Here is a 13,116-nt window from a genome sequence, read left to right as displayed (position 1 = left end):
GATACATCTCTGCCTCACATATTATATACCAGGGCTTCTGAAACATCTTGAATGCAGTCCTCCATCAAGAACAGACTACTGTATGTTAGAACCCCACTTCCCAAGCCCCATAGCAGTCATTTCTCCAGCGGGCAGGTTCACTCATAGCTACAAATCAGAGTGCCGAAAGAGCCATGGACTGGAGCACTACGGCAATAAAGCCATTAGAAGATGACAAGAAGAAACAAACTCACTCTTAAAATCAAGCCACCACAGGAGGCAGAAAGGACAAGAAATACTCAGTGCATCAAAAGCTACCTGATATTCATTCCATTTGTGCCATATTCCTGCACCTTCAGTAGTCTAAACCACAATGGTGGTGCAAAGCTAAACAACTGCTGCAAGCAGAAAAGTTTTTTTTCTCTTGACCTGCCATTCCTTCTATGCCATCTGCATTCACTTTCTGGGAATGGAAGCAAGGCCAGGTCACAAAGGAAGAGTACAGATAACAAAATAATTGCAAGGATAGTATTAGGAAGGCAAAGGCTGAGAACAAGCTGAAGTTAGGAACAAATGTTAAAAGCAACAAACCAGTCTTCAGGTACAAGCACAGCAAAAGACGGAGAAAAGAAACAGTGATTCAGCTATTAGCTGGGAATGGAAAAAAGGTAATAGATGGCAAAGAAAAGGCAGAGATGCTCAATTCTGACTTTAGCTTGGCTTTCTCACAAAAGAGAGTATATGTCCCTCTTGGCAAATGTGGAGGGGACAGGACTGCAGTGTGAGAAAGACAAGACAAATTGTCAAGGAATACCTTCTCACTTTGAATGAATTCAAATCTCCAGGGCTGGATAAGCTGCATCCAAGAGTACTGAAGGACCTGCCTGAAGAAGTCCCAGAACCACTGTCTATCCTTTTCTTTAAATCATGGAGGATGGGTGAAGTGGCAGATGACTGAAGGACAGCTAATATTGTCTCTATATACAAAAAGGGGGAAAGGAGGAATCTGGGAACTACAGACCAGACAGCCTGTTATCAAGCTCAGAGAAAATTCTGGAACAGATTATAAAGCGGTTACTCTGAAAGCAATTTGAGAACAATGCAGTAATAATTAAAATTTAAGACAAATCTGTCGGCATACATCCACCCAACCACCCCAATTAGCGGCGCAGTCACTACTCAGGGCAGCAAATACATCAGAATAATACAAACAACCTCAATAACAGCCACATAATTGATAAATGTGAGATGTAATAACAAAACATAACTACCGTATTTGCCGGCGTACAAGACGACTTTTTGGGGCCAAAAAACATGCCTCCAAGTGGGGGGGGGTCATCTTGTACGCCGGGTGCACTGAATGACGCGGGGCCACGCTGGCCGGGGAGGAAGGCAGGCGGGAAGGCAGGCGGGAAGGCAGGCAGTCGGTTTGGATGGAGGGAAGTACAGCCTGCCATGCCTGAGCGGCCAGAAGCCACCGCCGGGCTGCCTGCCGCCCCACTGAGCCAGCCATGCGCTCGCTCGCCTGCCACCCGCCCGTTTTCCTTTTCCTCTCTTCCTCCTCCTCCTCCTGTCGCCGCCCACTCAGCCTCTTCCGCTCTTCCTCGCTCTCTTGCTGCCATGCCTGAGCCGCCGCGGGGCTGCCCGCCGCCCCACCCCGCTGAGCCAGCCGCGCGCTCGCCCGCCCACCACCTGCCCGTTTCCCCTCTTCCTCCTCCTCCTGTTGGGGGGGGGGTCGTCTTATACGGCCGGTTGCCTTGTGCACCAGCAAATACAGTTGATAAAAAATTAAAAATACTAAATATATTAAAGTTGGCTAAAACAGGGCAAATACATAAACAAGAAGGGGCTAATCATACCTCCAGTGGTAGCAAGTTCCAAAGTGACGGAGCAACCACTAAGAAGGCACAATTTCAAGTGACAGATTTTCAGGCCTCCCTCGTGGTCACTATCCACAACATCCCAGTGTATGAGGTACAGGTGGGATGAGTAGACGTTTCGAGGGAGAGGCGTTCAGACAGGTAGCAAGGCCCTAAACCATTAAAGGCTTTATATGTTAACATAAGCACTCTGAACTTGGCCCAGAAGCATGTGGGCAGGCCGTGTAAACATGTCACAATAGGTGAAAGATGATCAAATTATGATGCTCCAGAAACCAGCCTGGCCACTGCGTTCTGCACTTGCTGCAGCTTTTGAACTGCCTTCAAAGGCAGTTCAATGCAGTGTTTTGCAACAGTCTATTCTCAAAATTACATGCGCATGGACCAGTGTTGTTAGGGACTTCCCCTCAAGATAGATAGTGGGAATGTTGTAGATGTAATCAATCTTAACTTCAGTAAAGCCTTAGACAAAGTGCCCCATAATATTTTTATTAACAAGCTAGCTAAGTGTGGGCTGGATAGAACAACTGTCATGTGGATACAGTTGGTTACAGAATTGTACTCAGAAAGTGTTTATCAATGACTCCTTCTCAAAATGGGAGGAGGTAGCAAGTAGGGTACCCACTAGGCTCAGTCCTGGGCCCAGTGCTCTTCAACATTTTTATTAACGACCTTGAGTGCAGGGAATACTTGCAGATGATATAAAAACGATGGTATAGCTAACACCTTGGAAGAAAGAAACAAAATTCAAGAAGGTCTTGATAGGCTTGGCTTGAGCACTGGACTGTAAACAACAGAATGAAATTTAACAGGGATATGTGCAAAGTTCAACACCTAGAGAGAGAAAAAAAATAGTTATAAGATGGGGGATACTTGGCTCAGCAATACTATGTGTGAGAAGCATTTTGGCATTCTTATAAGTGGCGCCTCGACTTACGAACGTCCCTACTTACGACCATTTCGAGTTACGATCAGCTCTGGCCGCAAAATATTGCTTCAACTTGTGACCGAAGCTTCAAGTCCCCACCGGAAAAAAGGCAGGGAAAAAGGTGGGGAATTCAAAGTGCTAACCATTGGTGGCGAAGAGGCTGCTTCTTTGTAGCTCTTTCGTCCCAATGGTTAGATAGTGTGCATTTGTAGGGAGGTTTTGTACTGCCTGGTTTCTGCTTCTGAGTGAGGATGTACATTTGGAGGGAGGCTTTGGACTGCCTGGCTTCGGCTTCTGAGTGGGTACATACAAGATTTTTTTGTAGCATGGATTTGGGCTGGGGGAGGTTATGTTTCTGTGCAGTGATTTGTGTGTGTGTGTGTTGTTGTTGTTGTTGTTGTTTTCCGGCCCCAGTGCATTCCAATGGGGCTTGAGGGTTGTTTTGGATATTTTTTCCTTCAGTCCCAGCGTATTCCAATGGGGCTTGCAATGTTGTTTTGGTGATTTTTTCGGCTGGAAGGGATTAACAGGGTTTCAATGCATTCCTATGGGAAATGGTGCTTTGACTTATGACCAATTCGAGTTACGTTCCATCTTCTAGAACCGATTAAGTTCGTAAATCGAGGCATCACTGTAGATGAATGTGAGCCAATAGTGCAATGTGTTTACAAAAAAAGGCAAAAAGCAAATAGCATTTTAGGCTGCATTGACAGAAGTAGTTACTCAGCATTTGGCACTGGGTACTCATCTTGAATACTGCGTTAAGTACTAGACACTATACTTCAAGAAGGATGATGATGAAGTGGAACAAATTCAGAGGAAGGCAACAAGGATGATCAGGGAACTGGAAACCAAACCCTATGAGGAAAGACAACTGGGCATGTTTAGCGTTGAGAAAAGAAAACGGAGGGAAGAAATGATAATGCCCTTCAAATACTTGAAAGGTAGTCATGGAGAGGAGAGGCAGGGTCTGTTCTCAATCATCCCAGAGTGCAGGACATGTAATAATGGGCTGAAGTTATAGGAAGCCAGATTTTGCCTGAATATCAAGAAAAACATCTTCATTGTAAGGGGGCGGACTCAATAGGCTTATAGGTCTCTATTATTCTATGATTCTTCTATTTGAATCTTATGCCCAGTTTGAGACTGCTGCTCTACACCAAATCTTATGAAGCTAAATTTATATAGGGAGTGGTCCAACTGGGCAAGGCTGCTGGGGCAAGGAAATACTGTTTTGTGGAAGGAGAGCGAATGAGGAATGGAAAAACAAAACATGGGTAAATGAAATAAGAGGCACCATGACAAAGAAAAGATGTCTGAGCAAAAGAAGAAAACATAGCTTGACTGGAAGGAGAAACACTAGAACTCGGGCAGGTAAATTGTGAAGGAATTACTTCTCAGCACTTAAGATCACAAGCACAGAAGAAAGTGTCCCAGAATAGAACACTGTCAGAAGCTGTTGTCCAAGGCCAACTGAAGCTCAGAATAAGCCACAATGGCACTGACTTCCCATTGGGAATATAAATTGCTCAGGTGATGGAAAACAGAATAGATGCAGCATGGTAAAGGATCGTCCATTTTATTGCCTTGTTGACCACTACTTAATGGAGGGCATGAATGTTTATATTCCATAAGCTCATCCTATTAACCAAATCCATTGACATATGTTTATTTCCTAACATTAATGCTTCCTTTAAAATGCAAGCAAGCAAGCAAGCAAACAAACAAACAAACAAAAAACCTCTTGAGAACAAATATTTTAGCTGTGTATTGAAGAACAACAAAACCTACAGTTAGGGTTTATACACCCTCTCAAAGAAAGAAATTTTAGAAATCCCAGAATAAAATCATACACCCTCCTCTTTCTCTCATTTCCTGGGAAAAGGGAGCCAGAAGACAACAAATGAGTCACTGCATCAACTTTTATGGAAAAGATATAAAGTTAATGATATTTTGAAATGATTCCACTTTTACTTTAAAAAAGAGATTTGATTAGATTTCTGGAATGTATTGTCAGCATAAAAACTGCATATGCACAGTGTTAATCTGAGTATTTATTTCAAAATACACTGTAACTACTTTCAGGCAGCTGCAGTTAGTGTGAGCAATTTCTCCCTCTGTTTCATTGATGTCTAAAATTATGTTTATATGAATTTTCTGCAAATGACAAAAGCAGTTTCAGAATCTCCTTTCTTTCTTTCAATGTCTGCAAAGACAGATTGAAAACAGTGATGTCTCTGAGGCAAGAGTGATCAGAAGCCTCCATAATTTCAGGCAAAAGGATCCACTCATTGTTATTACAGGTTTCCATTTGTAACGCTGATTATTTAACTCTCTTCTATGCAAATCATGTCCTGCTTTCACCAGACAAGCATCATACTATCCGCATGCACACTTTTCAAATGCAAAAGTTCCCAGAGTCAGCCGGTTTAGCACACTCTTTAGCTTCAACTAAATACAAACACTATCAAATAGATTTACAGTGGTGCCCCGCTTAACAATTACTCTGTTTAACAATGAAACTGCTTCATGATGTGTGTTTTGCAATCGCTATTGCGATCGCAAAATGATGATTGAATTGTTGTTTTTTCGTTTCACGATGATCGGTTCCCTGCTTTGTGATCCGATTTTTCGCTTTATGACAATCAGAAGACAGCTGATTGTCAGGTTTCAAAATGGCCGCCCGCTGTGCTTAGGACGGATTCCTCGCATTACAGGCACCAGAAAATGGCTGCCCTATGGAGGATCTTTGCTGGACGCTGAGGTATTTTGCCCATTGGAATGCATTGAGCGGTTTTCAATGCGTTTCAATGGGCTTTTTATTTTCGCTTGACGATTTCGCTCTACAGCGATTTCGCTGGAACGGATTAACGTCAAGCGAGGCACCACAGTACTTGTGCTGTAAATGTAAGAATATTATCTTCAACTTACCTCAAAAATTAGTGTGGCATTGGGAGGTATCTTTGGGGGGCTGCCAGCAGAGCCATAGGCGTATTCTGGTTTGCAGGTAATTTGACAAACCTCTCCAATTTTCATCGTTCCTACAGCAATGTCCCATGCTTTGATAACTTCACCTAAACATAAAGAGGGAGAATGTGTCCTAATTAGTTACATGTGCTTATGTTGTCATCAGTATGAATTTTTCAGTACTACTTTATTCATATGTTCTTTCAATACAATACAGAAAAATGCTGGAGGTTTAAGCCCAAACTGTGCCACACGTTTTAACACCTAGGACATCTTACCCCAGACCTGCCTCAATCTAACCAGGGGTCCTTTTCAAAGAAGCAAAACAACAACATAAAAATAACTTCACTAGACTCACTCCTAAATGGGAATTTTGAGGATTTTCTGGACTCCCACATCCAAAATTCTGCAGGCAGAATTCTGGGAGTGGGAGCCTAAAAACAATAGGTTTTGGAGTAGCTGTCTCTACCTCCATGGTACTCCCCCTTCACACATTTTTGGGCTCGTCTGAATAACAATGGACCTGTTCTAGAGCCCCCTGGGAGTCACAATGCAATCTGGGATTTGCAACAGTTCATGAAAGCAATAAGGCTCTTTAGAAGGCGCTACCTTTGGAACTACTCCTCCCATGAACCCTTGCACATCCCACGTAGCACTGCAATCTCCCAGCATGTCCCAGGGCAGTTCAGATCCCACTCCCCGCAGAACTGAACAGCACATAGATGAGAGATCCATGGAGACAGGAAGAGCTGCTCTGAAATCTGCTTTTTTTGGGTTCCCACTCCCAAAATTCTGTCTGGGGGATTCTGGGAGACTTCTGGGAGTGTGAGTACAATAATTCAGGAAGTCTCATTCCTACTCACTCCTTTGAAATAACAGAACAATTAAATACCAACATGTATTTATAAGAAATATTTCACAGAACAGAAATTATTAAGCTCAGATGTGTTTTTACAGTTATATAAACAATAACAGAACACTGGTTTCAAAGTGAAACCCTGGTACTGAAAAACTATGCAGGGTTTTCTACATGTGAGGTGAAGAAAAGGACTGAGGATGAATATGGCATCCACTACATCCTCATCACCTTTTATCAGCAGAAAGTAACAGTGTGAGCCTTTTCTATCTACAGAAACTCTCTGAAGTAAGAATGTAGTTAATATAGTCTCTTTCAGTGCCAGAAGACAGCTGAAATCTGTGCAAAGAGGACAACATGCACATGGCTAATATTCAACTTTCCTGCATACCATTTGGAGAAGCCCTTTAATGACAGGGGGTGAATGTGACAGCAAATTCCCAGCTTCACACAAGATGCTTTTAATCTTATACGGTTCTTGTCATGTTAAAGGTTTTAAGTGAACTTGGCTATGGGAAAGGTGGCTGTAAAGAAATTATGAGGCACAAAAAAACAGATGTGAAGGTGAAATCGAACCATACAATTACAGTACTTGTTCACTTATTCTGTCTACCCTCCTTTTGTGTACTCACAACCAACAGAAACAATCCCCAGTCAATTTTGGATGAGTGACCCCTAAGCTCTCCTCCCTGTGATGATCCATTCCTTAAATATCTCTTTCCTTGAAAGCTCTATTGGGGTCACCATTGGTCACTTCTGACTTGATGGCACAGAACACTCACAAAGTTTTTTATTTTTAACCAGTTCCACTCCCCCAGTGAGTTTCCATGGCCAAGTGGGGATGTTCTCCAGCATCCTGTTCTCCAGCACCCTAGTCTGCTGCTCTGTCCACTACACTACACTGGGAATAAGAGCTTTAAATAATTGTAAAACAGCAACACATGAAAAAAAAAAGAACAATGGGGGAAGTCCAGACACAAGACAACAAGACCAAAAAGATAATTCATGGCTGAGTTAGTTTATCTAAAAACATACCCTGAGATATAGATTGCACTCTTTATTTGGCAGCCCACAGATCATACTCATGTGCATACAGTGGTGCCTCGCATAACGTTTTTAATTGGTTCCAAAAAAAAAAACCTTATGCGAAAAAAACTTTATGCGAAACACCATTTCCCATAGGAATGCATTGGAAATCGGTTAATCCGTTCCAATAGGCACGGATTGGCGTCCTTAAGCGAAAAAACCCATAGGAAACATTGTTAAACGATACAATGTTTCCTCCATTGGAATGTATTGAAGCCGACTCAATACATTTCAATGGCTTTGCGAAGTCAATTTTTGCAAATTTAAGTGTGTCATAAAAGGGTAAAAAATGGTTTTAAATGATTGGATTAGCTTCTGCACCCTCTAAAACGGATGCAAAAGTTAATTTGGCTTTGATCTGACTTTTCGTTAATTTATGGTGAATTTCCCCCCCCAAAACTTTTGACAGCTGTCAAAATCTGACAGCTCCATTGTTTCCTATGGGGGAGAAAAAAATTCACAAAAAATTAACGAAAAGTCAGATCAACGCCAAATTAAGTATGCACACATTTTAGAAGGTGCACTAACGATTCCAAGCATTTAAAACCGTTTTTCAACATGTTAAGACACTTTTGTAATTGAAAAAATGAACATCGTTAAGTGAAGCAGGGGACCTAAAACCAAAAACTTTAAGCGAAGCATGGTCCCAAAATCGCTATGTGAAAATCGCCCATAGGGAAAAACGTTATACGAAGCACAATCTGACTCTGAAAAAATAAACGTTAAGCGAAAAAAAACATTAAACGAAGCAAACGTTATGCGAGGCACCACTGTATTTGTAATCTCCCAGTATTAGCTACTGCCTCACTAACCACTTCAGCTAAGGGTTCAGAAACCGGGGTTACTTCATGGATGTATTATTCCTGGATTACTTGTTTAGTCCTAATAATATTCAGAGTATAAAAATCTAGACTGGGGACTGTACACACTATTGCTGGGCAAATGAGTAATGAGAATTGTATAATCTCTGAGTAGAATTTGGATGCTGAAATCTGATGGAAAGTGCATTGGATTGGGTGCAAATTTTGCTAAAAATAAAGTGCACAGGATAAAATCCTATTTGAAAACACATGCATGTAAGGGTAATAACGCAAGTCTTTTCTTTCCCTGTGTTTGTCCTGGCCATTGTGTAACTGGGCAAGCAGGGAAGGACTGGACAACATGATAGACAGCCCACAAAACATGTTCCATCACTTGCACAACTTTTCTTGCACAATCACTTCTATCAGCAGAACTCTAGTTCTGTAGTCAAAGCACAAAATATTAATGGCAATACACAAATACATGCATGAGAACACAAATATGTCTATCTTCAAGGAAAAAATGGAACTATTAGGAACTAGGTAAAGGTAAAGGTCCCCCTTGACATTTAGTCCAGTCGTGTCCGACTCTAGGGCGCGATGCTCATCCCCGCCTCCAAGCAGTAGAGCCGGCGTTTGTCCGTAGACAGTTTCCGTGGTCACGTGGTCAGTGCAACTAGACACAGAACGCCGTTACCTTTCCACTGTGGTGGTACCTATTTATCTACTCACATTTACATGCTTTCGAACTGCTAGGTTGGCAGTAGCTGGGACAAGCGACAGGAGCTCACTTCGTGGCGTGGATTCAATCTTACGACTGCTGGTCTTCCAACCTTGCAGCACAGAGGCTTCTGCAGTTTAACCCGCAGTGCCACATAAAATAATTCAAGCTCAATATAAGAGTTGTTAAGGGCAATGAAAGGACACGGGGACTCACTTTCCACTGACCCTGAAAGTATGTTTTCAATCTTTGCTTATCTTTATGTCAGATAAACTGTATCAAGAAATAATATTATTCTTTTTAATAACTCATATGCATAAGACCATGTTAAAAGAACATGAAGTCTGTCTTTCTAAACCATCAAGGAGTTTGAGACTATGGAGGCTATTAAAATCATTATGCACAACATGATGAAATGGCTTTCTATAGGAATTTGATATGATTTGGGCTTCTTGTCAATTGTTTTTGATGAATCTCTCTGAAAAGATTTAAACAAATGCACATGGCAAAAAGCATGAATAGTACCAGTTTGTACAAAACTGGTATCTAAACCTAGTTAGAATACTAGTTACAGGAATTCTATTATGCATTCTCTCTCCTTAATCAAACGGGTAGGATGTTTACTACATAATGCAACAATTTAATCAAATGATATATAATTATCTTATGACTGACCAAAATATATTTATTCCAGAGAGAATTGCTATATGCAACATTGACTATTTCACTAAAAGTAATGTCCATCAGTGCAAAAAGAGATTTATTAAGCATTCTATCTTTTTTGTTCCTATTTTCTGTGTAAAAATATCATTAAAGTTTTATTACGTGTTTATGTGCATCATGCAAATTATCCATATTGATCATGCTACTTTATTGTATTTCTATCAAGCAGAAATACAGTGAAATAGATCAGTCTTAACAAAATTTAGCAACTGCATTTGTGAAAACTATTCTTGATTCTGCTCAAGTATACAGTAGCTGGACAGCACAAAACAACAATTAAACTCTGTTTCTATGATGAGAATAAATTTTTATGAAAATGTGTGACACAAAGAGCATCAGTACTACAAGTGAAGAAAGGAACCATTGTTAAGTATAGAGTATACAACGCATTGTTTTCAGAGATACTATTAACAGACATGCTATTGCGTACCAAGCACAGAATACAATACCTTTCCCAAAGTCAAATGAGAATTTGTCCTTTCTGTCCCGGCTTGAGTCAAACTTTGTGCCATCTAGAAGCCACCCAGTATAATGAACAGTCACTTTATCACCTATCATGGGACATTCTGTCCCTGTCCCTTCTTTCTTGATAATCTGTAGGAGGAAACAAAGCAATATTTAGTGGAACAATATTTATCTGAATATTCCAAGAGGCAAAACTAGATGTATTAGAAAGAGAAATTAATTTTCACAGCTTCCCATCAAAACGTCACTCAATAACTATCACCAGTTTGCGCTCTGCAGTTCTTGGATGTAAAAGACACTGCAAAAGTGCAAAGTACCTTGGCAGAATTTTTCTACATTATTATACCTGTCACAGTCTTCCCAGCCATGCCCTGTCTTGGGATCAAATCACCATAAACCCAAGGCCGGTATGACTGTGAGAGTTTGCTCTGGATTCCCTTACTCTCTGTAACACTGACACCATTCCTTTCAGGGGAAAAAGAGAGGTTACTTACCTATAACCATGGTTCTTCGAGCGGTCCTCTGTGAATCCAGAGGATTGGAATATTCTAGAGCTTGGAATATTCTAGAGCTTAAAACATGTGATTAATAGTACAATGCCCCATGGTGTGCATGCTCTGCCCGTCTGTAATACCTCAGTTCCGAATGTCCGCCGCTAACAAGGCTCTGACTGTAAAAAGATTCAAGAACCAACTGACAGACAACGGGGAGGATGGGCGGGATGTGTGGATTCACAGAGGACCACTCGAAGAACCATTGTTACAGGTAAGTAACCTCTCTTTCTTCTTCGTGGCCTCTGTGAATGCACACAAATGGGTGACTAGCAAGCTCACTTACTGGAAGGCGGGCCGTCACGCCAATAACGAAGTCAGCATAGCCCTTCCAAAACTTGCTTCCTTGTTGGACCTGGGGTCCAGACAGTAGTGTGTCACAAAGGTGGACGGTGTGGACCAGGTAGCTGCTCGGCAAATGTCTGAAATGTCAACACCACACAATGCCAGTCTCTGCTGCTTCACCAATGTCATTGCCTCTTGGTGGGCATTGAGGACTGTAGCTCGAGTTTCTTCAGGGGCAGTTTGGAGAATGGGCAGAACCTTGCTCCACAACTGCCTCTGATACGCCCCCATTGCTGCCTGATAATTTGATACCCGCAAAATGAATGAGGCTAGAGAATAGTCTACAACCTAAAATGTCCACTTTCTGACCTTCCCTATTAGTAGAAGTAACCTTGGAACGGTTCCCAGCCCGAAATTGTTGGATTGAACGATTATGGAATTGGGTGCAGGATGCTTGATGAGGAAAGCAGTGTCATTTCCGTGTGTTCTGTAATGGTTTTCTATGCATCTAGGAATTTACAAAGATGTAAATGGCTGACTCCACGATTCCTTAATGAGATCCAGCATTGCTGGAATGAATGCTAGGCTTAATGGGGTAAGTCATGCTCCGAAATTGATGACACAGAAGAGCCCCTCACAAGAGAAAGAGGAGGAGGTGGTGATAAACAGTTCTCAATGCCTGGGCGGGGGCTCAAAGAGATGCCACTGGAGTGCCCGCTTTAGGCTGATGATAGGCCTGTGAAAGAGCCGGTTGATGAGCAGGTGGAGTGTGGGAACTGCTGTATTGAGAGACAGAGGAGGTTGGTACCAAAGTAGTGTGGGACCTCTTTGCTGTATGGATTACTTGCTGAAGAATGTCCTTGTGCAAGGAGTGACGTTTAGCAGTCAGCTTCGAAGACTGAGGCTCGAACTGATAACAAGTTCGATGCCAACGTCAAGGGGGAGAGGGCAACCGGCAGGAAGAAGACGCGTAGTTGTACTGCACTCTCTTGGTCCTCACATCGTCTCTGGTATCATAATAAGGGTCAAGGCCGAAATCATCATCCCAGTACTGACTCTGCTCCCCCTATGATCGACCTTCACATAAAAAGACTGCTTGTACTCAGAATAAACTCAGTGCCGGGAAGGGTGAGGAAGAGTCACAACCTCTCAATGCTGAGGGTATTGTCAAGCTGGAGAGGTGTGCCAATGTTTGGTCACTCGCTTCCTTGGAGGAGACTGTTGTGGCGATACCTCTGCATTTGACAGACAAACTACTGTTGCCCGTCCGATACACATAGGGCTCTAATGGGCCGAGGTTGGGCTGGAGAAAACATCAGCCTCAACATGGCCATGGCTCGGAGACTGATTCAGTGTTGAAACCAAAGCCTGAGCCTGTGGAGGTGGCATGGAGCTGATCCCCTCTGAAAGGGAGTCCGGATCTGGTAGGTCTTGAGATGATTCCTCAAGCATGGGCGATGGTAGTGAAGTTGGCACTGGAGGAACCTCTCGCAGTGGACAGATTTTGAGGAATGCTCATCATTCTTCTGTTTACTGACTATCTTCTTTTTCTTATGGCCCTCTCCAGATGGTAGCGTATTTTTCGCTCCATAAGACGCACCTCTCCATAAGACGCACCAAATTTTTAGGAGAAGAAAACAGGAAAAAATCTGTTTTCTTCTCCTAAAAATTGGTGAGCCTTATGGAGAGGTCCGTCTTATGGAACACAACCTAGGACCCTTTGGAGGCTCACCCAGACCCCCTGAAGGCCAGAGGGGGCAAAATCACCACCTTCTGGGGCTCTTTTGAGGTTTGGAAAGCTTTAGAAGAGCCCCAGAAGGTGGCAATTTCGCCCCCTCTAGCCTGGTGGGGGGGCAGGGTGAGCCTCCAAAGGGT

The 13,116-nt window shown here is 42.5% G+C and overlaps 1 protein-coding gene across 2 annotated transcripts in view; it reads right to left on the bottom strand.

Moving 5' to 3' along the window:
- FKBP4 (FKBP prolyl isomerase 4) overlaps positions 1-13,116 on the bottom strand; it is a 39,314-nt gene that overhangs the window by 17,650 nt on the left and 8,548 nt on the right. For both annotated transcript variants that reach the window (XM_073000970.2, XM_073000971.2), the window contains exons 2-3: positions 10,390-10,534; positions 5,719-5,861 (exon numbers count right to left, since the gene is read on the bottom strand). In XM_073000970.2, the coding sequence (XP_072857071.2) occupies positions 5,719-5,861; positions 10,390-10,534 (288 nt within the window). The remainder of the gene's footprint in view (positions 1-5,718; positions 5,862-10,389; positions 10,535-13,116) is intronic.

Source organism: Pogona vitticeps, chromosome 5 (genome assembly GCF_051106095.1).
Source record: "Pogona vitticeps strain Pit_001003342236 chromosome 5, PviZW2.1, whole genome shotgun sequence".
NCBI classification, from domain to species: Eukaryota; Metazoa; Chordata; class Lepidosauria; order Squamata; family Agamidae; genus Pogona; species Pogona vitticeps.
The sequence above is the reverse complement of the archived record's forward strand: the minus strand, read 5'-3'. Positions and strand labels throughout refer to the sequence as shown.